General features: G+C 45.6%; 3 protein-coding genes and 1 pseudogene across 4 annotated transcripts in view; 3 read left to right on the top strand and 1 right to left on the bottom strand.

Annotated features, from left to right (window-relative positions):
* Nucleotides 1-7,434, top strand: part of SSBP1 (single stranded DNA binding protein 1) — a 56,507-nt gene extending 49,073 nt beyond the window's left edge. The window contains exon 8 of the mRNA XM_081147553.1: nt 6,457-7,434. The gene's annotated coding sequence lies outside the window, so the exon portion shown is untranslated. The remainder of the gene's footprint in view (nt 1-6,456) is intronic.
* Nucleotides 1,015-2,057, bottom strand: LOC308562040 (ferritin light chain pseudogene; annotated as a pseudogene). Its single transcript has 2 exons — nt 1,647-2,057; nt 1,015-1,068 (listed from the first exon to the last, which is right to left on the bottom strand). The product of its transcript is annotated as a ferritin light chain pseudogene (transcript).
* TAS2R4 (taste 2 receptor member 4) lies at nt 3,235-4,125 on the top strand (the record flags this gene model as incomplete). Its single annotated transcript, XM_081147724.1, has 1 exon — nt 3,235-4,125. The coding sequence occupies one exon, from the start codon at nt 3,235-3,237 to the stop codon at nt 4,123-4,125; it is 891 nt and encodes a 296-aa protein (XP_081003850.1).
* Nucleotides 7,435-14,005: 6,571 nt separating the features above from the next.
* TAS2R5 (taste 2 receptor member 5) lies at nt 14,006-15,367 on the top strand. The gene has a single exon (XM_081147341.1). It carries the CDS (start codon nt 14,222-14,224, stop codon nt 15,107-15,109), a length of 888 nt encoding a protein of 295 aa, XP_081003467.1. The 5' UTR covers nt 14,006-14,221; the 3' UTR covers nt 15,110-15,367.
* The last annotated feature ends 7,513 nt before the right edge of the window (nt 15,368-22,880 follow it).

Here is a 22,880-nt window from a genome sequence, read left to right as displayed (position 1 = left end):
GTGCATGGGATGATGCTGAACCAACTGAGCCACACCGGCCAGGGATACTTCTCATTTTCTGTACCCCCTGACCTCTTGGGCCAAGTTCATAGATCTTATCAATTAATGAGATTGAACTGTAGCTTGGGTCCAGGAGGATCATATGTAAAAAAGACAAAGCAACAACAACAAAAAATATATTCCCAGATTTCTCAGTTTCAGTGCTTACCAGGGCTCTTTACCTTATATAGTGTCCCTTATATGTTTCCCAATTGTCAGTGAACAGGGATCTCTAGAGCATCATAAAGTTGTTTGTGATTTTCTTGACTTTGGATAAGTGGAAAGTCAATGTTATTTGTTCTTAATCTGCAAGAAGTTATTTTTCAAAAGAAAAGTGACCTTATAAGCTCCAACAACTGCTGCTGACAATTGTATATTATTTTCTGGTATGTCTACCTTTTGCTGGGCTAGAAATATGTATAGTGTGATGGCAAAGAGTGTTAGTTCTGGAATCACACACATTTGGGTTCAAATCCTGACCCCACCACTAATTAGAAGCACATTCTTTGGCAAGTAGCTAAACTTCCTTGGACTTCAGTTTCCTTCACTATCACATAGGCATATTTCATAGGATTGGTGTGAGGATTATATAAGACAATGTCTGTAGAGTACTTTAGCAACTAAAGCATAGTAAATGTACTACAAATATTAGCTATTAGTATTTTTTTTTAAAGCCACACCTGAGGATATTTTTTCTATTGTTTTTCAGAGAGAGTGGAAAGAAGAGAGAGAGAGAGAGAGAGAGGGAGAGAGAGAGGAACATCTATGTGAGAGAAACACATCGATTGGTTGCCTCCCACACATGTCCCGACAAGGGCTGGGGATGGAACCTGCAACCAAGGTACGTGCCCTTGGCTGGAATTGAACCCAGGACACTTCAGTTCTCAGGCCAATGTTCTAACCACTGAGCCAGACCGGCTAGGGCTAGCTATTAGTATTTTAATCTATCGGGGGTTTCAGTCTGGAGTATATAGCTCATGGTGTCCTGCTCTTACGACAGTGAATCGGTGAACTTTCTTGTTGCTGGTGCTGTAAGACGACATGAGGTCAGGGGAGGTCTGCTCCTTCCAGTCCCCAGGGCACGGTGGGAGGAGAGAGGGAGAGAAAAGGGACTGCAGCAGGGCAGGCGAGAGTCCTGATTGCCCCTCTCTGTGAGGACTGCTTAAAAGCTCCGTTTGCAGTCTGTAGGAGCAAAGCGTGGGCACAGTCAGCTTTGAATGCTAGCGGGGCAAGCAGCAACCAAAGGACAAGGACCTCTTTCTGGAAGCCTGAGGAGACAAGGACACTAAGGGAGAGGACACGACACTTCTCTGCCACCATGAGGTGGAATTAATCTCACCCCTCTCTCCATACACCTGGACCCTAATTAAGCAAAAAGCTTTATTGTTTCCGTTTGGTCCAATGCATGGGAGAGGGCTCCCGGGTGGTTGAAAATAACGAGTGGTTTTAGGGAGAGGCTCAGGCAGAAGCCAGACACCAGGGGATGCAAAGGCCTCTGGGCTCCAAAGGCTCCTAGTCTGCTTGAGGGCGAGCCTTTCCAAGAGATACTCGCCCAGCCCAGCCTGTGGAGGTGAGCCAGGTGTCACCCATTTCATGATGAGTGTCACCTGCTCGCCCAGGGAGTGGTTCTCCAGGAAGTCACAGAGCTGAGGGTCTGTGCAGGCAGAACCCAAGGCCTGCAGGTCCACAAGGGCCTGGGTCAGGTTCCTCTCCAAGGCCACGGCGGCTTCCATGGCATCCTGAGTGTCACCCCCCTCTTCCTGGGAAGGCTTCAGCACGTTCTGGAAGAGAAGGCGGCCACCGCACTGGTTTTGCATCTTTAAGAGACGCTCAGCACCCTGGAGCTTTTTCTCCAGCAACTGGAGGAAGAAGAGGCCACGCCCTGCACAGCCAGGCCGTCCAGGTGGAAACAGAAGCCCAGAGAGAAGTAGGTGCAGGAGGCCACAGGTGCAGGTTGGCCAGGCGGTGGACAGGGCCTCCCCCTGGGTGGAATAATTCGGAGGACTTTGGGAGCTCATGGTTGTTCGGCAATAAGGAGTTATGGTCAAAAAATGGTGTTGGCTGGTTTCTGAGGCTGAGGATGGCTGAGGTGGTTCCGAAGGTGGCGACTGGAAAAGGGGTTGGAGGGTGGTCAGAGGCAGGAAGAAGGGGCGTCCCTGGGTCTGTTCCACCCAAACACTGCTGAAGCAAGAGACAGATCCAGGGAACTGCCGAGGGCATTGCTGAGATTTTTGTTTTTAAATCTGAAGAGACTGGACATTTTTCTCAGGATGTCCTTCCTCCCTGAGCAACCAGGCGGTGAGATGCCCATCTGTGAGGCCCACAAAACTATAACTAAAGCATTACTGTTAAGGGTACCAGAGTATTTTGACTGGCAGTTAAATGCCTCAGGGGAAACAGCACGTGTGCCTGAAGCATGAACCCAGATCCATAAAGGAAGCCCACGGAAAGGCTGGCGTTGCTTTTTCTAGGTGAAAGCAGATTGCGGCAAAGGATTGCGGCACAAACCTGTATACGTGACTGGTGGGGGAAGGCAAAGTAAGGAGTCCTCACGAGAGGGTGGAATTAGACGAAAAAGGCTTTCTCGGGGAAGCGAGCGCTCCTTGAGCTTGTCCTGCCAGAGAACTAAATCACCGTAGGTGCTAAGGGATGGGAGGGGAACCCGGGCATGGCCAGAATGGCAGCTGCGAGGCGAACAGATTCCAGGGGGGAGAGAGGTTGGATTCAGGTGATCCATGGACGTACGGATGGGGGCAGGGGGTAGGAGTGAGGCATGGGGGTTCCCACCCGATTCCGGGGTTGCTGGGAAGAAAAGCTGTACTCCCTGTGGAGCAGTCACAACAGCGCTGGACGGGAGCTCTCACTGGGGCTCGGAGGCCCCGGAACCTGCCCCAGCTCCTCCCCGCAGCTCTCCCCTCGGAGGAGTGGACTCCCGGGCTCCCCGCCGCTGTTGGAATCGGGAGTTTCTAAAGAAAACAGGATATGAGTGAAGAACCAGTAATGTAATCCTTGGGCGATTTGCATCTCAGTAAAAGCAGCCGGCTGGCAGACCACTAATGGCTCGCTTGCCACGCTGGGGAAAACTGCAGAGGGAAATGTCCCTCCTGGCTGGGTCCCGGTGCCTCCTGGCACGGTTCAGTGTTTCCCCTGTCCGCAGCATCAGCACCACAGCTGTTGAGTCCCCCGCGAGTAAAGATGTTGTTTGTCCCCGCTGTTACTGCCTCAGCAGTTTTGAATTCTGTGGGACTCGTCGTGAATCTGTTTATTGCAGTGGTCAATTACAAGACGTGGCTCCAAAGCCGCAGAATGTCCTCCTCGGATCGGATTCTGTTCAGCCTGGGCGTCACCAGGTTCCTCATGCTGGGACTGTTCCTGCTGTACATCATGTACCTCTTCATCGCTCCGAACCCCGAAAGGTTGGTCCACGTATCCATCCTTTTCCTGTGGTGCTGGACGTTTCTGGACTCCAGCGGTCTCTGGTTTGTAACCTTGCTCAATGTCTTATACTGTGTGAAGATCGCTAACTCGCAACACCCCGTGTTTCTCCTGCTGAAACGGCATCTGCCCCCGAAGATCCCCAGGCTGCTGCTGGCCTGCGTGCTGATTTCTGCCTTCACCACATTTCTGTATGTTGTGCTCAGACGGGTGCTACCCTCTCCCGAACTTGTGACTGGGAGGAACGGCACACAGTCCACCATCAGCGAGGACACCGTGTCCCTGGTGATCTCCCTGTGCTCGAGGTCGTTTCTCCAGTTCGTCGTTAATGTGACGTCCGCCTCCTTGCTAATAAACTCCTTGAGGAGGCACATGGGGAAGATGCGGCGGAACGCCGGCAGCCTGTGGAATCCGCAGACGGAGGCTCACGTGGGGGCCATAAAGCTCATGGCCTGCTTCCTCCTCCTGTACATCCCCTACTCAGTGGCCGTGCTGCTCCAGTACCTGCCTTCTGTACGGATGGACTTGAGGACCAGGTCCATATGTATGATGATCTCCACGGTTTACCTCCCGGCGCACTCTGTTCTCATTGTCCTCACACACCCCAAACTGAAAAGCGGAGCAAAGCGGCTTCTCCGTTTCCGCAACTAGCGGGGCATCAGCGAGAAGCGGCGGCTGGAGGCGCTCTGCGGCTCGGGAGCAGGGTTCTCCGCTAGCAGCTTTCCCCGCGGCCCGAGGAATGCGTTTCTGTAATTGCTGAGCTGGCTTCGTAGGCTTTTGAGTGCCTGTATTTCAGTTCAGTTTGCAAATTTTTTTGGGGGGGGGGCTCGTATTTTAAATGTAGGCACTTTTTAAAGGAACTTGTTTGAGGCATCCCTCTTCATGTATTTTGTTTGCATGGGCGTTGCATCCCTGCATGATGGCAATCGCCACCTTGCCCCACCGGCTGCTGAAGTAGAGCGGGAAGTTGCCCCGGCCCAACACGCTGTAGGCCGCACCTGTAGTGTGAGCCCGACCGTAGTTCATCTTCCTCGTAGGACAAGTGCCTGACTTAAGCTTTTCTTTTCTTCTTATTGAGGTAACATCATATAAGTTCCAGGTGGACAGTATTGTAATTCACTTACCACCAAAGTCTAGTTACCATCTGTCACCATGTAATTGACCCGCTTCCACCCCCCTGCCTGCTGGTAACCACCAGTCTGTTTTCTGTATCTCTGAGTCTGTTTTGTTTTATTTGTTCATTAGTTGCTTTTTTTTTTGGTTTTGTTTTATATTCTGCATGCGACTGAAATCATACAGTTCTTGTACTTTTCCATCTGACATATTTCACTTAGCATAATGCCCTCAAGGTCCATCTATACTGTTGCAAATGGTAATATTTCACCTTTTTAATGGCTGAGTAGTATTCCATCATATGTGTGTGTGTGTGTGTGTGTGTGTGTGTGTGTGTGTGTGTGTGTGTGTGTATATACACACCACATCTTCTTTATACATTCATCTGTCGATGGGCACTTCAGCTGTTTCCATATCTTGGAAAACAGTATGGAGATTCTTAAAAGAAATAAGAGTAGAACTACCGTATGATCCACCAATCCCTCTTCTGGATATTTACCTAAAGAATATAAAAACAATTATTTGAAAAGATAGAGGCCCCCCTATACTCACTGCAACATTATTTACAGTAGCCACAATGCAGAAACAATCTGACTTAAGCTTTGATTGCAAGACATCCACTTCAGCACATAAACACATGGCCAGCGTCCCCCCATTGAGGCCCCTTTGTTTTAGAGAACTTGGTTGATTTTAATAACTGGTCATTTGGGCCACATGTTTTTTTCTTTCCCTGCGCTTTAAATTCCCACTCCTATGTTTTAAATTCACCAAGAGTGAGCCCTAGAAATCCTATGTCCCCACCCCTCAACCCCAATAAAAGCAGAGCCCATTCTCTCTCTCTTTCTCTCTCTCCCTTCCCTCCCTCCCTCCCTCCCTCCCTCCCTCCCTCCCTCCCTCCCTCCCTCCCTCCCTCCCTCCCTGTGATTTCACTGTGTGGCCTCAAGTGTGCTGTGTAATTTCCAGGTTCTATAAGTAATAAATCTTTATTATTTCAAAGTTTCCTGGTTATTGCTAAAGGGTATCTTGCAGTCATAATAAGAACCACAAGAGCCTGGCCAGTCACAGTGTTGGTTATTGATAGGCTGAGCTGAGACTGGCACACAACACTGTTAGTTACATTTTTGAAGTTTAGCTGAGGTGTCCTGAGTAAGGACTCAGCACTGGGCAAGTGGTCACTGGTCATCAGTGGATTGGCTTAAAGCAAGCAAGAGAGTGCACAGAGGAGAGGAAAACAGGACAGTTTTAGGGAGAAAAGGGAGTAAAAAAGCAAAAGAAAATAGGTATACATTGTGACAGTAACTGAGCTATTGCATGGTATTTATGTACAGACATACCATGTCTTCTGTCGATGGACACTTAGGTTGTTTCCATATCTTGGAAAACAGTATGGAGGACTGGATTTCTAGGTTTGTTCTAGAAAGAAGGGAAGGGCCAGAGTTGCTAGGTGGAGGGGAGTATTGAGGAAGCCCAACCCAGATAGTTCCAAGGATCTTCAAGTCCAGGGAGCTAGCCCAAGGTCAAAGGCAAGTTCCAGAGAGCGCCCTTCTAGTGGCTTGATGGGATGCTTCCCATTCATGAGTCTCTTAATTAAAGCCAGTTACTTAGATCTTCAAATTAAAAAACAAAAGAGCAAGTTCCAAATAGTGAAATTAACACAATCTGTGTGCAACCTTACAAAAGATTGTGTCTCTGCATGTGATATGGAAATCAGTGGAGAGCCAGGAGGAGCCATTGGACTGGTTGTGGGAGTACCTGACTTTTGGTGGCTTTAGGTCATCTCTGTGAATTTATGCATTGAACTGTCTGGACACTGCACAATTCTCCAGGAAAATGCTGGCTTTTTTTTTTGTTGTTTTTTTGTTGGAACAGCAGAACTATGGCTGCAGAGGAGCAGGAATGTGAAGATAGAATATTGGTAAGTTTTGTAATGGGAATCGGGGAATAATAATTTAGATAGTTCTTTTGGTGTTCATAAAATACTTATGTAATATTTGCAGAGCTCAGAAGAAATAGTCTTATTAAAATAACATTCTCTTTATTAACAACAAAAAAGAGAAATCACCAAATTTTACAAATTATCTGAATTTTTCTCATTTGGCCACTGGACCTGCAATATTTAGTAAGGATTACCCAAACCAGTATTTTATACTACAAAACCTGGAGGTACTCATTTTTTTAAGAATTTTAAGAGTAGGAGATAAAAGGATTACTGAGTGACTAAATGCACATTATGACGTAAGAACTCTAAATGAGCCGCAGAAACCCTCTTGTTTCCCCAGTACCTGTTATCTTTCTCCTCCCTGCCGTAGTGACAGAATTTTTAGCTACCCAGAGTTTTGGCAGCTGATTTACATGCTACAGCTTCCTCTCATAGTAGGTGGTGCCTTGTGATCCAGTTCTGCCAACAGAGTCTGAGCAGAAGTGATGTGTAATTTCTAGGTGAGGCCCCAGGCAAGTAGGCCCTTCCTTCCCCTGTGCCTTGGCGTCTTCCTGTGTGCTGGAAGGTGATGATTGGTCAGCTTGGACCATGCCGGTGAGGCGACTGCCTGGGATGGAACAGTTATCCATCCTAGACTTGGCCCCATCGCTCCTGGCATCGGGGGGCTGTCGCACCAGCTCTGGACTGCTTACACCTTAACTGCAGGACTGTTCATGAGAAATAAGTATCTCCATTCTTTCAGACACCGTAGTTTCTCTGGCCTTACTCAAATGACTTAGGCTATATACCATAAATACATAAAATAACGTATGTCTTCATGATGAAGTGGTTTGTAGTTATTTATTGTCCTGTAGTCAGGGAACGTTTTTATATGACCTGAGAAAATACTTGTGACATATTAGTAAGTGAAATAAAAATAAAAAATTAAAATATGCAGTATGATACCAATATTTGTTAAAAAATGTATATCTAAAGAAAATTGCAAATAGCAATTATTTTTTGGTGGAGTAAGTTTAGAGTAATATATTTTTTTTACATTTTCTCAGTTTTCTGTGATGAACATAGATTTCTTCTGTAATCAGGAAAAACACATACTTTAAAGTATACATCGTATCTTTATAGTGCCAAAATTTCACTTAAACATGTGTGACTTTGGGGTCCCCTAATCGTTGTTACCAGCATCCTGTTGAGCCATTTTCAGCTGTTTAAAAAACAAACGAAAGAAAAGATTAAGAGGAAGGAGGCATGGATCTTGTAGAGCCTGAACTGAAGGTAAGTTTTAAGACAGCCTTAAATGCCAGTCTTCCGGGGATACGGAATCTCCCTGAAGGCATTTAAAGTAAGTTTCCCAGGAATGTTCCTTCCGTAAATCAAGCTGGAGATGGATCTTCTAGTCTAGCCCACTGCTTTCTCAGACAGGGCTGGAGCGGTGAGAAGCAGCCTGGGTCCGCTGGGAATCTTCTTCAGATTTTGTATGCCCCGCCTCCCATTCCTCCAGGCCGCGGGGAGGGATTTCGGGACGCACCCTGGCTCAGGACGAGGGAGAAGGGGCCCTTTGGCAAGGCTCCCTAGGGATTTGGATAACTGGCCCATGGCGAGTTTTATTCCTGGAGCAAAAAAGGGTGAAAGGACACGGTATGTGTGAGAATTTGCCTGGCATGGAAATAAATGAACAAGGAAGCGAAAGGGAGCGTGGAGGGTGAAGATAGCAGAGGGGGAGGGGCAGGGCTGTGAGGCCCCTGTTCTGGGGGAGTCCCAGCTGGGCGAGGGGCTGGCGGCTGTGGGTACTGTATACAGGACTAGCTCTGCCTCAGCGGAGGGGGCGAGAGGCCTGGTAAACCACTCCCTGTGTGTGCAGCTTGCGAAGGAGCTGTCTGCACCCGGGTACACACTCGATTTATTTGATAACATTTCCGACCTGTTTTAAAGACAGGAAAATTATTTGTCTCAATGTCGCTGCCCTCACAGTTCAGAATGATGACCTGCATCGCAAGAGAGGAAATAAATATACCGATATTACTCAGTAAATCTCTGGATCTTTGACTGTAGCGTATGCTTTTAAAGGCCGGGGGTAACGAGTCTTCCATCTTTACTCTCTCTTTCCAGAAACCCTGGAGTCACACAGAGCCGATCACCTTTCTCTAGAAGCCGCAACTCAGTTCTTCCTGTATTGGCGTCCTGTGAATTATGTCAGACGTCAGGGGCTCTCCTGCTGTATTGAAAGGAGTGATTATGGAGAGAAACCACCAAGGAAGGAAAGAAAAGTAACATTAATTAGATTATAATATTTTCTAGACACCAGGCTGGGCGATTTCATATGTCCTTTTATCATCACAATAGCCCTGTGGGGTAAACATACTTAAAGTTTTTATAAGAGGAACCTGAAGATCTGAGAGGTTGATTGACTTGTCTAAGGACACAGCTACTAACGGGTGGAGTTGGGACGCAGCCCCAAATCTGTCTGACATTGAAGTACATTGCTTTTCTCTTCTTTTCCCCTCAGATATTTTTATTGATTTTTAGAGAGAGAGAAAAGGAGAGGGAGAGGGAGAAACATCGATGTGAAAGCAAAACATCAGTCAGCTGCCTCCTGCATGCCTCCCACCGGGTGCCAAGCCCACAACCTGGGCATATGCCCTGACTGGGAATAACTGGTAACCTTTTGGTGCACAAGACAATGCCAACCAACTGAGCCACACCGGCCATAGTGAAGTACATTGTCTTTCCCGAATGGCCACAAGTGCCCCGTTTATAAATCCCCCTCATGGGGAGCTGGTCATGAGGTTTGTTTCTCGTTGAGGTCTGGGGCTAGCGTGGCCCTGGGAGCACTTGACTTTGGACGAGCAGAGATCCAGGGAGCCCCGTCTGCCATCCTTGTGGTATGACTCCTCCTAGCATGACCTTACAATGTTAGGGGAAACCTCAGTCTCCTGAGTCCCCTCTGGAGAAACGTAATGCTCATCTTGGTAAGAAGTAATTTTCACACAAACAGTTTTCTGTAACTGAGTGTTATATAACTTGTCAAAAATAAAGCTTGCATTTTTAATTTATTTTATTTTATTTTACAGAAAAGTTGCAGAGAGTACAAAGATCCCCTATTCTCCTCACTCAGTTTTCCTGAGGTTACTATCTTACATAACCTGGTAAGTTGTTAAAACTAAGAAGCTATAAGCCAGTCAGAGAAAGACAAGTACCACATGATCTCACTCATAGGTGGAAGCTAATGAACGCAGTAACCTGATAAGCAAGATAGATAGATGGATAGATAGATAGATGGATGGATAGATGGATAGAGAGATACAGAGACAGAACCATGGGGCAGTCGGACAAACTTCAGAGGGAAAGGGGGGTGGTGGGGTAATGAAGAACTTAGATGCTTATATACAGGACCTATGGACACAGCCAATAACGTGGAGAAGACCTGGGGGGGAGGGTGGGGAGGATGCCTGGTGGAGGGATTCAATGGGGAGGGAAAAGGGGGACATCTGCAATACTTTCAACAATAAAGAAAAAAAAACAACCCAATACCCTAAGAAACTAGCATTGATACATTACCTATGAACGAAAAACTTTATCCAAAAGTTACCAGTTTTCCCGCATTTGTGTATATATATATTTTTTTTGTCTTTTCCAGGATCCAGTCAAGGATATCACGTTGCATTTGGTCATCAGGTATTCTTCGTCTACCCTGGCCTCTGATGTTCCTCACCTTTCCTTGGTTTTCGTGGCCTTGACAGTTTCGAAGATTGCCGGGCAGGCATTCGGCAAACCGTCCCCCAATCTGGGTTTGTCTGATGGGTTTCTCACGGTTAGACTGGAATTACGGTCCGTGGGGAGGGGAAGTGCCCTTCTCACCACATCTGTCACTGGTACGTGATGGCATCATCGCTCATCACTGGCCCCGTGACCCCCGATGGCTTGGCTGAGGCGGCGTGTGCCAGGTTTCCCCGCGGCAGTTACTCTAGCTCCCTTTTCAGACTCTCGTTTAGAAGCCTCTGAGTCCAGCTCACGCCCAGGGGCAGGGGGATGAAGGCCAGGCTCCTGCAGGGTCCCCCAAATCTTGTCTCCTATGCTTAGCTCTCTTCCCCAGTCTCCATGCTTCTGGAAGCCGGGGGACAGAGCCCCCGCTGCCCCACCTGCCAGCCCCCTGCCCCTGGCTGTCACCCCTGCAGGCCCTCCATCCCTGCAGCACTGCCCCTGCTCAGCACGTTCTCCCTGCGAGTCTGTGATCCTGCCTGCAGGCCAGGGATGCATCCTCTGCCCCCCCAGGGCCTGGGCTTACTGACCCAGCGCTCCAGGGCCCCACGGCTCACACCATTTCTCTTCCTGTTACACGTGCTCCTCAAGGATGCGCCTTGTCAGCTCGGTTTCCGAATTTCTGGAGCCACGCAGCTCATTAAGGGAATTCCTTTGCTCAGGTTGGCAGCTGCTGCAGAAGTGCCTGGACACCATCTGCTGGCCCTGCAGGCACAGATCTCGGCCTGCGCAGAGTGCGGGCCTGTCTGTCGCCGAGATGTCAGACCCAGAGCCGGGATGCAGCTGTGCTCAGCCTTGCAACTCGGTGGGGCGGGGGCAGGGCGTTTTGGGGGAGGAAGTTTCAGACCTGAGTCTTTGAAAGTGAGACCTTGTAGCTACTCCTTTCTCCTTTGCTTGGCTTTTTACGCCTTGGCAGCCTTCTGGCATCATCTCTGACACTCCCTCTCCCAGCTCACCATGGGCTGGCTCCCCTCTGAGACTCGCAGGCCGCTCCCCCTCTCTCCTTTCTCTCCTAAAGGCCACGAGGAATTCCCCCGGAGGTGGGCTGGGCCTGGAGGTCCCAGAGGCCAAGGCGTGGGAGAAAGATCTAGTTAGTCCTTACTCCAGATGATTGCCGGCAGTAAAATCAATTTCCCGTGAAATTAGGTGAAGTTAAAATTTTTGTTCTCCGTTCTGCTTTGGTTTCGAAATAAAGTAAGAGGATAGCATGGAAAACAGAATAGAAACCAGAACAATGCAAAGTACATTATTTTAATAAACTGCAGAAGTCAAAACTGAGTTTTCATGTTTTGCATGGCAAGTATCACATTTTTCTAAAGTACTGCAGATACTTTAGTTTTCTTTGCCAACACACGGTGTCTCCCTGATGAAGGGAAGTAGAAAAGAGCTATTATTTTGAAATAATGTGTGTTTAAAAAAAGGACAAGCCTGTGCATTAATTGCTAAGTATTATTTAGGAAAGCATTTTACTTATTGGAATTAGCTAATTATCTTAATTCCCTATGTGGTTTAGCCTTTCTTAACACCAGTGATAAAGTAGACTGTCAAGAAACCATCGTATTTATGGCAATTTCTTTCTTTCTTTCTTTCTTTCTTTCTTTCTTTCTTTCTTTCTTTCTTTCTTTCTTTCTTTCTTTTCTTTCTTTTCTTTCTTTTCTTTCTTTCTTTTCTTTCTTTTCTTTCTTTCTTTCTTTCTTAGCTAGATTAGGCTTTCTGGATACATGTCCGGTAACCACTATGCTTTGTATGATACTCCACTGCCCAGGACCCAGGTGGGACAGGGCAGTGTCACCACAGAAGCCCTGCTCTCGTCTTTCTCTGGCTGGCTTATTTCACTTAGCATATGCTCTCCAGGTCCGTCCATGCTATCGCAAAAGGTAAGAGTTCCTTCTTTTTTACGGCCGAGTAGTATTCCATGGTGTAAATGTACCACAGTTTTTTTACCCAGTTACCTACTGATGGGCACCTGGGCTGCTTCCAGATGTTGGGTGTTGTAAATAACACTGTGATGAGCTAATGTCACCCCGATTAATTCAATAAAAATCAAAAACAGAAACAAAACACAATAAAAGGTGAGAAACCTCGGTCTTGGAGAGGTCCATGCCTCACACAGGTTTTCTGGCCTGGGGCAGGCTGTGACCTCCTCTGCATCTCCACAGCCGCAGCCAGGGTTTCCAGGCACCAGGTCTTGCCTCTGGGTGAAGAGGAGACCGTGCATGCTCGCTGCTGTGTTCGTGTGCCTGGCACAGGGCCTGGGACATAATGTGCCTCTTACCTTACCATCTGAACAAATGGAAATCTGGTCCTACAGCCCATTATATCATTAGTAGACCAGCTGAGGTCCAGAGGGGCAGTGGTTTGTCTGCAGCTTCCCAGAGCGCCCACGACAATGCTGGGACCAGGCGCTAGAGCCCGACCCCTCGTACAGAACTCTTTGCATAGCACTCATGCCGCCTTCCTAAAAGGCTAGCCCAGCCCTCCCCTTTCTCACCCAATTCCTCTTTCTCCCCATTGCCTCAGAGTCATTTCTACCTGGTTTGAACACTGTGCCGCTTTTCTATTTCCTGTGTAGCAACACAAGCTTAGCAGCTTAAAGGGACGCACATTTGCTGTGTCACAGTCTCTGTGGATCATGAGGTTCGGGCACAGCCTAGGTGGGCCTCTCCGCAGGGTCTCACAGGCTGCCGTGAAGATGTGGGCTGGGCTGTCCCTTCCTGGAGCTCAGGGTACTCTTTCCAGCTCACTGGCTGGGGGCACAGTTCAGTTCCCACCAGTTGTAGGACCAAGGCTTCCTTACTGGCTGGCAACTGGGGGCCAGTGTCAGCTTCTAGGGGCTTTCTGCAGTTTCTCACTGTGTGGCAGCTGGACTCTTCCAGGCCGGCAGGAGGCCCCGTCCCTCCTCCAAGACTTTAGGTGATTAGGTCGGGCCCACCCAGGATGATCTCCTTTTCCATGAACTCAAACTTCCACGATTTGGGATCTGGGTCACATCTGGATCCTCTTTGCCATGTCACGTAAGCACAGACGTGCCATCCCATTTCATTCCCAGCTCCATTGCAGCGCGAGGATTACTCAGGGTGGGAGTCTTGGGGCCACCTTAGAACTTAGTCTTCCACAAACACTTCTGTGTTGAGCTGGGCCCAGGGATGTTTGAATCTGGACCATACATGAAGCACTTTCCCTATATTTCTTGATAGCTGTGCTGGTTCTTTTCCCCCCCCTCACTTCTCTGAGCGCCTTTTCTTCCTCATTTCCTTCCTCTAAGACCTTGATGTGAGAGAGATGCTGAGTTGAATGTGGGAGGATCATAGGTCATAAAGTGCAGGTGACATCAAAGGCCCTGACTAACGAGAATGGCTCCTCTACCTGACCTATATATTTTTTATTATTTGGCACTTAAATAGAATATTTTGGCTCGTTTCCGTCCCCAAACTTCCCCTACTTCTCTCTTTGATAATGAAATATATTTTAAATTTCTTCAGCTTTCATGCTTATATGTTCATAGTTCTTTCTATGAAAATAAAATTTCTTCTTTATACATATGAGCTCACATCTGGCAGGGTATAGAGCCTGAGGACGTTTTGATTTGGCCTCTCTTGTTGGGAGGTCGTGTCATATTATGTGCTGATGTCTAGACTTTAGCCCGTGACCTTGGAGAAAGAAGGTTGACATCTGAGCTACTGTTTCCAATTTCTGAGTCTAGGATCAGAGTTCATTCGTGTGGATGCAAATACAGAGGGGATCATAACTTCTGAACTCTCTGTTCCTGGTCACAGCCATTCAGTCGCTGCTTGGGGACAGGTTAGGAAAGAGCCAGGCCAAATCCAGGCTTTGTGGAGCGAAAATTTACCGTGAGTGTGGGGTCCCTCCCAGGGCATCTGAAGCTCAGCCAGGGGCCGCACACGCTCATCAGCACAGAAGCACACTCCTCCCCCAGCCATGCAGGCTGCTGCCCTGGGGCTGCTGATGGTGGTGGCCGTGGCCGAATTTCTCATTGGCCTGGTTGGAAATGGCATCCTTGTGGTCTGGAGCTTTGTAGAATGGGCCAGAAAATTCAAGTGGTCCTCCTACGACCTCATTGTCCTGGGCCTGGCTGGCTGCCGGATCCTCCTGCAGTGCCAGATCATGGTGGACTTGATCCTGATCCCGCATTTCCAGGGGATCCCCTGGTTTCACTCTCTCAGCATCTTCTGGGTGGTGGTGAGCCAGGCCAGCCTGTGGTTTGCCACCTTCCTGAGTGTCTTCTACTGCCTGAAGATCACGACCTTCGAGCACCCGGCCTACCTGTGGCTGAAGCAGAGGGCCTATCTCCTGAGTGCCTGGTGCTTTCTGGGCTGCCTCCTCATCAATCTGCTACTTCTACCCCAAGTTCGCCTACAGTCCTCCAGCCCTTCCCGTGGGAACAGCAGCTTTCTGTGCCCCCTTTCAAACTGGCACTACCTGTATGTACTACAGCTCAACTCGGGGAGCGGCTTTCCTTGCGTGGTCTTCCTTCTTTCCTCCGGGCTGCTGATTGTGTCTCTGTACAGACACCACCGGAAGATGAAGGGGCAGATGGCTGGCCGCAGTGATGCCCGGGCCAAGGCGCACGTCACCGTCCTGAAGTCCTTGGTCTGCTTCCTTGTGCTCTACTTGGTTTACATGGTGGCCAGTCCCTACTCCATAACCTCCAGGGTCCCCCCTGTTAACCTCCCCGCGGTCTTCATCTCCGAGACGCTCATGGCGGCCTACCCCTCTCTGCACTCCGTCACGCTGATCGCGGGGAACCCCAGGCTGACGCAGGCCTGCCAGAAAGCGCTGCGGACAGTGCGGGCCTGGCGGCCCTGAGGCCGGGAAGTGCAGGGAAAGTGCTGGGCAGGGCACTCTTTTGAGACACTGTTGATAGCTCCCTGTGAGGCTCTTACAGCTCTTAAAATTTTCCTTCTTTCACACAAATGGGCAACAGGAAATGCTGGATAAAAATCAATACTATTTCTCTCCTGGCAATGCAAAGTACAGTATTTCAATGTATTATGGAAATCAACGCTGGGTGGAGGTGGGCAGAGGGGGAAAATGGGGGATCACCTGCAATAGTGTCAACAGTAAAAATTTAAATAAAAACGAAAAAAAAGAGAGGAAAAAGATATCAATGCTGGGGCTTGATGGTTGGTCAAAGGGGTGTTCCGTTTATATATAATAAGTAGTTCATTTCTTTTTAATTACATATATAAGTTACATTTTTCCTATTATAAGAAACAGAGGTTAGGACAATTAATACAGTGATTATGAATTTTTATGAAATTTCACCTATCCATTAATGTTAGTCATTTCAGATAAGCTTTTAGAAGAAATATGTATTTAATAATTTTCCCATTTCTTTAAGGTAGCAGGTCCAGTTATCTAACTAAAAAACAAAATAAAGCATCTTTATATTTCTGGAAGGTTCTCTGAGCCCTAAAACTCAGTTGGCTGCCGTGATCTGTGTTAAGCTTCCAAGTCCCATCCTGGAGTGGGGCAAGGCGGGAATGCGGGCACTTGCTTCTGCTCTGAGAAGGAACGCTGCTCCTTGGAGAGGTCAAGCCGCGTCCCCTTTGGTCATTACCGTCCTCACTGTCCACACAGGCCTCTCCGCAGCCTGAAGGCGGAGTTGGAGCCTGCCACGCCTTTGAGTTGGATGGATAGCATCTAGGGAGTCAAATCTGTAGCAGCAGGAACTGTGTCTGTTTCTGTTTTCTCCTAGGTTCCTGGTGCCTAGAAAACTATTTAGCCCATAATAGGCACTTGATAAATATTTTCTAAATGATTGATTTGCTGTGCTGACTAGTCTCAGAATCCCTCTTTCTCTTTTATGTTATAGAGAAACTGAGGCCCAGAGAGGGCAATGGAGGGCCCAGAGGTTCATAGACAGCCTGTGGCTGTGATGGGACCAGAACTTTGTGTCCCGGTTTCTGGTCCAGGGCTCTTTCCTTGGCATCAGCTACCTTCCTGAAGAGCTAGCTTTGCCTTCCCCTCCCCTGAACCCCGCATCTCTTCCTATGCACTTTCTCAGCCTTAAGTTTTGGCCTTGTTTCAACACATTGCTTTTGGTTCAGTGCTAGATGGTCTGGAATCTAATGGACAATACTTAATACACACAGTTGTTGTTGTTTTTCCGCTTCTTACACACTATGCTAATCTGCTTTCGTTAATCTCTTCTCTCTAACATGTGTCTTTTTCTTACTGAAGGTTGTGGACTGAGGTGCATGCTAGGCCCACGTGGATGTCAGTCATTAGGGGAGAGCTGGCTCCGCCAATGTCACTGTGAGTTGTGTGTGTTGTGTTTTTTGTCTTCTGGGAATGATGATCCATTCCTTTCAGGTAGAGAGATGCTTCTCCTTGGTTATGTTTTTAGTAGCAGGATGAATTTGTCATTATGTCCTGGCTATGTTCATATAGATGTCCTTTGTTGACCAACTATTGTAATAATGATAATAACAGTACCTAACATTTTGGGGGGACTACATTTTATTAAGTATTCTTATATTTAGTCCATAATTTCATTAGGTTTTATAGCAGCTCTATATAGTTAGTAATGCTAAGCCCATTTTACAGATGAAAAAACTTAGGCTGGAGTGATGATTTGCTCAAGATCATCAACTATCAACTGGTAAAAATGCAGGTAAAACAGTTCCAGATTTTTGGACTCTGAGTCTTGTGTATTTCCAGTAAACCTTAAGTCCCTCTTGTTCATGCTTGTAAGAATTTATGCTGGCCTCAGCCTGTGGAATGCTCAAGTTTATGAGTAATTTTAAACAGATGAAATAAGCAACTAATCTTGCAAGCTTCGTCTTGGTGGGATGCCTGGGAGCCAAGGTCCAAAATCATGACAGATAGGAGATTCTAAGACTTGCTGTTCTTAGGGACAAAGCACTTGTGTTTTTCCCAGTTATCTTTTTGGATCGGATTTCCTTCCCTTTCTCTACATGATTTAGCTCATTCTGGGTGTGAGGCTACTTTGTGTTTACCTAAGAAAACAAATCTGGAGGCAAATCTGTGTCCTTGACTTGCTTCCTATGTAACTAAATCTTCTATAGTTTGCATTCCTGGAGCTGGGGAGCTGCAGCTGGCTCCATGTGTGCATGTGTGCATGCATGTGTGTGGGTGTGTGCAGATATGCCCTGCCTCCCTTGCTCTCATGGGGTGTGATCTGTGATGGTGCAGGGTTCAAAAAAGCTGAAATGGTAGAGAAAGGTAGAAATGGAGCTGCGACATTTGCCCATTCCACTCTCACTGGCCAAATATAGTCCTGTTTTACCACTTGTCCTAGTTCTCGCGATTATGTTCACGGCTCTAAATAATATGATTCGCCTCTCTCACTTGGTTTCTCCACTTTGAGCAGTAACTTCTGAGCCCCATTCATCAAAGTTTGGAGGTGGATCTTGCTTAATCCCCAATCTCTCACCCTCCCCTAAATCCGATTGGTTTTACTTATTTGTCATTCTACCAGCCATTCATTTTAAAACTTTAAAGTAATATGTTTTTTTAACTTTGTTTCTTTGAACCGTAACTTATGATAGTATCTACAGAATCTGAATTGTGTAGAAGGAAGAAATTAGTGCTTCAACCCTCCTATCCTCCCAGGACCCAACTCATGTTCACCTTCATGTGACTTATGGAGAAAACAGATCTGTTGGAAGAAATCAGCTGTCTCAGAGGATCACTGGGAAGCTGGAGAGTCAGTGTCGGGATGGGAGCCAAGAGGGTTTAAACAACTGAGAGCACCACCAAGTCACTGTGCGGGACTGGTGCTGGCACCCCCCGCCCCCATCTCATCTGTGGGCATTGGTCCTGGACACTGCCACTGCCTCTGCAGATGTGTCCCTTTGGGTCATAGCTCCAAGGTCCAACATCCTGGCCACGAGCCTCTGGTTGGCTGATTCTAGGTCCCACTCCCGCCCTAGCGGACAGGTCCTGGGGAGAGGACCAGTCTGATTCCCCTTTGGCTTCTGAACTATGTATTTTTAAATCACATGAAAAAATATGCTCAACAATTAGGTTAAGCAGCAGAACCGGTACAGCTGATGGTGAATTAGTGAGCAGGAAGGTCAGCGCAAAGAACCTGGGTGGGTCCAGAAGGCGAGAGGAAACCAGGGAGACAAGGCATTTGTTTCAATGCCGAGCAATGGAGCCGGCGGGAGGCCTGGGTTTCTGACTGTGACAGTGCAGCTGATCAGTGACTCTCATCACTGATGTTTCTCTCTCTCTCTCCCTCTCCCTTCCTCTCTCTGAAATCAGTAAAAATACATTAAAAACAAACAAACAAATAACCCCCCTCCCCCCACAAAAACGAAAGCCTTAGCAATACAGGAGCATTCCAGGAAAAAGCTGCAAGTTTGGCTGGAGTGCTTTCCTTTAGGGGGAGCTGGTGGAGCAGCTTCAGGAACCTCACATCCTACGCAAGGTTGAGTTACTGGCGAAATGATGAGTGAGGATTATGTCTCTGAAAAACATTCCTTTTGTGTTTTTAAAAAGTTCCTTGTTAGATAAGACTGTACTATGGTTCAGATTTTTAATTGTAATGAAACCCACCTCTAGAGAGTAATGCCGTTAAAGATTTGTACCTGGAAAGAGCAAGCCCCAGTTTAAACGCTGAAGGATGGTTGCTGAGTGCAAAGGCAGAGAGAGCTCTTCCTAGGAGTTTTAGTGGATTGGTTTTGTTGCCATTAGTGTTGGCGTTACAAAGGTGCATAGGTTTTCGATAGCCTTCTCCAACATTATTTTCCTCATAAGCTCTTTTAATTTTTGTGCATGATTTTGCAGAGTTAGACGTTTTATGAGAACATGTATATCACTTCATGGCAGGAAGACTTATTTGTTGTAAGTTTGTCATGAGGATTAAATGAAGTAATATAAGTAAAGTGCCTAGAAGAGTCTCTGGTGCATAGTAATAGCTATAGATATTTTATATTATTATCCTACTACAGTACCTTTAATGTTATTGTCATGCGACTCTTTGGAAAAGTAACTAAGCATTTGCATTGACAAGGAATCATTGAAGTTAGAGAAAAGACTAGAAATATCCAATAAATATGGTTTGGTAGTGGCTTCCTAAATATCTATGTGCTTCACCATCCCTTGCTAGTTCCTTTAATCCTGCCCACACCTTTATAAATTATTTATTAAATTCTCTTCAATGATCTTTTTGAGTGTATTGTTCTTTTGACTTACATATATTAATAAGTCAAAAGTTTGCCCTTTGAAAAGACAAAGTAAAAAAACCCACTGATTAATAAAAGAGAAAGGCTGATGACGTGGTCTTGTATCTAGAAAATCCTAGGGAATCCACAATAAAACTGTTAAAAATAATAAACAACATAAGCAAGATTACAAGGATGCAAGATCAATATACAAAAGTTAATTGTATATCTGTACACTAGCAATTAATATTTAGAAAATGAAGTTGAGAAAACACACTTATAATGGTAGGCTCTCTGTTCTATAGAAAGAATAAAACACTTAGGAATAAATTTAACAGAAGTGCAAGACTTGTACACTGAAAACCATACATTGCTGAAAGAAATTAAAGACCTAAATAAATGGAAAGAGATCCAAGTTCATGGATTTGAACACTTAATATTTTAAGATATCAGTACTCCCCAATTTGATCTACAGATCAACACAATTCCTATCTGAACCCAGTTGGCCTCCCCCTGCAGATATTGACAAGTTGGACCTAAATTTTTTATGGTGCTGTAAGAGACCCATAATAACCAAAATAATTTGAAAAAGAACAAATTTGGAGGACTCTCACTTCTTAATTTCAGAACTTACTGCAAAGCTATAGTAATCAGAACAGTGCGGTACTAGAATAAGAGAGACATATGAATAAATGGAATAGAATTGAAGGTCCAGAAACAAACCATCACAATTATGGAATTATGGTCAAATTATTTTAGTCATGGGTGCCAAGACAATTCAGTGGTAAAAGAAGTTTTTTTAACAAATGGTGTTGGGAAATTGGATCCTTACCTCACACTGTATACAAAAATTGACTAAAAGCGTATCATAGACCTAAGCATTATACCTACAATTATACAACTCTTAGAAAAAAACCTCTGTAGGATAAATCTTTGTGACTTTAGGTTAGGCAATAGTTTCTAGATTCACACAATAATACAAGGAACAACAACAAAGTAGATAATTTGGATTTCAACAATTTAAAAAACTTCTGTGCCTCAAAGGACACCATTAAGAAAGGAACAAACTATAGAGTGGGAGAAAATATTTTCAAATTATATATCTGATAAGAGACTTGTATCCAGGAAATATAAAGATTTTTACAACTCTATAGTAAAAAGGCAATCTAATTAAAAATGGACCAAGAGTTTGAATAGGTACTTTTTCAGAGAAGTTATACCAGAGGCCAACAAGCACATGAAAATATGATTAGCATCTTTAGTCTTTAGGAAAATGCAAATTGAAACCACAATGAGATACCACTCCATATCCATCAGGGTGATTAAAATAAAAATAAAAAACCCCCCACCAATAATACATTTGATGAAGATGTGGAGAAACTGGAACCCTCATTCATTACTGTTGGGAATATAACCTAATACAGCCACTTTGGAAAAAAGTTTGGCAGTGCCTCAAAATAGCAAAAGCATACAGTTACCATGTGAACCAGAAATTCCACTCATAGGTGTATGTTGAAGAGAAAAGAAAATATATTTCCACACAAAGACTTGGGCATGAATGTTCATGGCAGCATTGTCATTGCAGATGCCATTACATCTGGGAGACAACCCAGATGTCCATCATCTGATGAATGGATACACAAAATATGGTATATATTCATACAATAGAATATTACTCATAAAAAGGGAAGGGGTGCTCATACATGCTACAACATATATAAAAATTGAAGACATTGTGCTAAGTGAAAGAAGCCTGTCACAAAAGACTATGTATTATATGATTGCATTTACTATATGAAAGTTCCAGAATAGGAAAATCTATAGAGATAGAAAGTAGATTAGTGGTTTCCAGTGGCAAAAGAGAGAGAAAATGTGACTGCTTATGTGTGTAGGGATTCTTTAGGGGGTCATGAAAATATTCTAAAATTAAATAGGGTTGATAATTGCTTAACTCTGTAAATATATGTAAAACCACTGAGTTATACACTAAAAGATATGTTAAAGAAATTAAAGACATAAGGATTGCTGAAATGTTTTGAAGGTAGAACTGGCAGGATTTAGCTATAGACTGGACATGAGATATGAGAGAAGAGAGGAATCAAAGTGATTCTGTTGCATGTCTCCATGCCTCTGAACCTCTTTTGTTTGTCAGTTTATTATGTTCATTAGATTCCACTTGCAAGTGAGATCACTTGATATTTGTCTTTCTTTGGCAGGCTTATTTCACTCGACATATCTTAGAGTGGAGTGGGGGTGGGTGGGAAGAGATTAACCAAAGAACTTATATACATATATGCATAACCCATGGACACAGACAATGGTGTGAAGGCCTGGGGTGGGGCAAGGGCTGGAAGGAGGAGGTAAAGGGGGGGAAAATTGGGGGACATCCGTAATATTGTTAACAATAATAAAAAGGCTAATAATATTGAAAAATATATACTGAGAATTCCATAAGTGTTATAAATGTTATCCTTTCAACAGTGATACCACTTTTTAAAGAATTTTAAAATGAGGGGAAAAAAAGATTCTATAATTTTTGGCCCGAATAACTTGCACAGGTCATCAGCTTATCTGGGGAAGACAGTGGGTGAAGCATGTCGATTTGGGGGGTAAGATTTGGAGTCCAGTTTTGGACAAATTAAGTCTGAGATGTTTATTAGATATCAGAGTAGAGATATTGAGTAGCCAGCTGAACTTATGAGACTGGAAGTCAAGGGAAAAGTCCAAACTGGTGATATTTAAAATCATAAGAGCCCGGCTGGGTGTGGCTCAGGATCCAGGAGATCGCAGTTTGATTCCCAGTCAGGGCACATGCCCGGGTTGTGGGTTTGATCCCCAGTCGGGGGCATGCAGGGGGCAGCCGATCAATAACTCTCTCATCATTGATATTTCTCTCTCTCTCGCCCTCTCCCTCCCTCTCTCTGAAGTCAATGAAGATATATTTAAAAAAAAAATCATAAGACTGGTATAGGCCACTAAGGAAGTGGGTATATATAGATAAAAGAAGAAGTCCAAGACCTAAACTTGGGGAACTCCGATGTTAAGAGATTAAGAGAGATGTGGTGACATCAGTAAAGGAGACTGAAAAGAAGTAGCCGGTGGGGAAGGTAGAAAAAAGATCATGATGTCCTAGAGGCCAAGTAAAGGAACTTTTCAGAAAGAGGAAATGACTAACTTTGTCAAGTGATGCTGATAATATTAAGGGAGTGCTGAGAAGGGACCTCTGGATTTAGAAATAGACAAGTCATTGGTGACTTTAGAAAGAGCAGTTTAAGAGGGGGCTGAAGTCCCCATGTCCTCGCTGGCTGGTGGCCGAGGTCCTTCTCAGTTTCTAGAGACTGTTCACATTTCTTGCCTTGTAGTCTCCTTCTTCCATCTTCAAAGCTTACCGTGGTGGGTCAGGTCCTTCTCAGGCTTTGAGCCTCTACTGCCTCTTTTTCTCT

Source organism: Miniopterus schreibersii, assembly GCF_964146895.1.
Source record: "Miniopterus schreibersii genome assembly, chromosome: 9".
NCBI classification, from domain to species: domain Eukaryota; kingdom Metazoa; phylum Chordata; class Mammalia; order Chiroptera; family Miniopteridae; genus Miniopterus; species Miniopterus schreibersii.
This window is presented reverse-complemented; position numbering and strand designations above follow the sequence as displayed.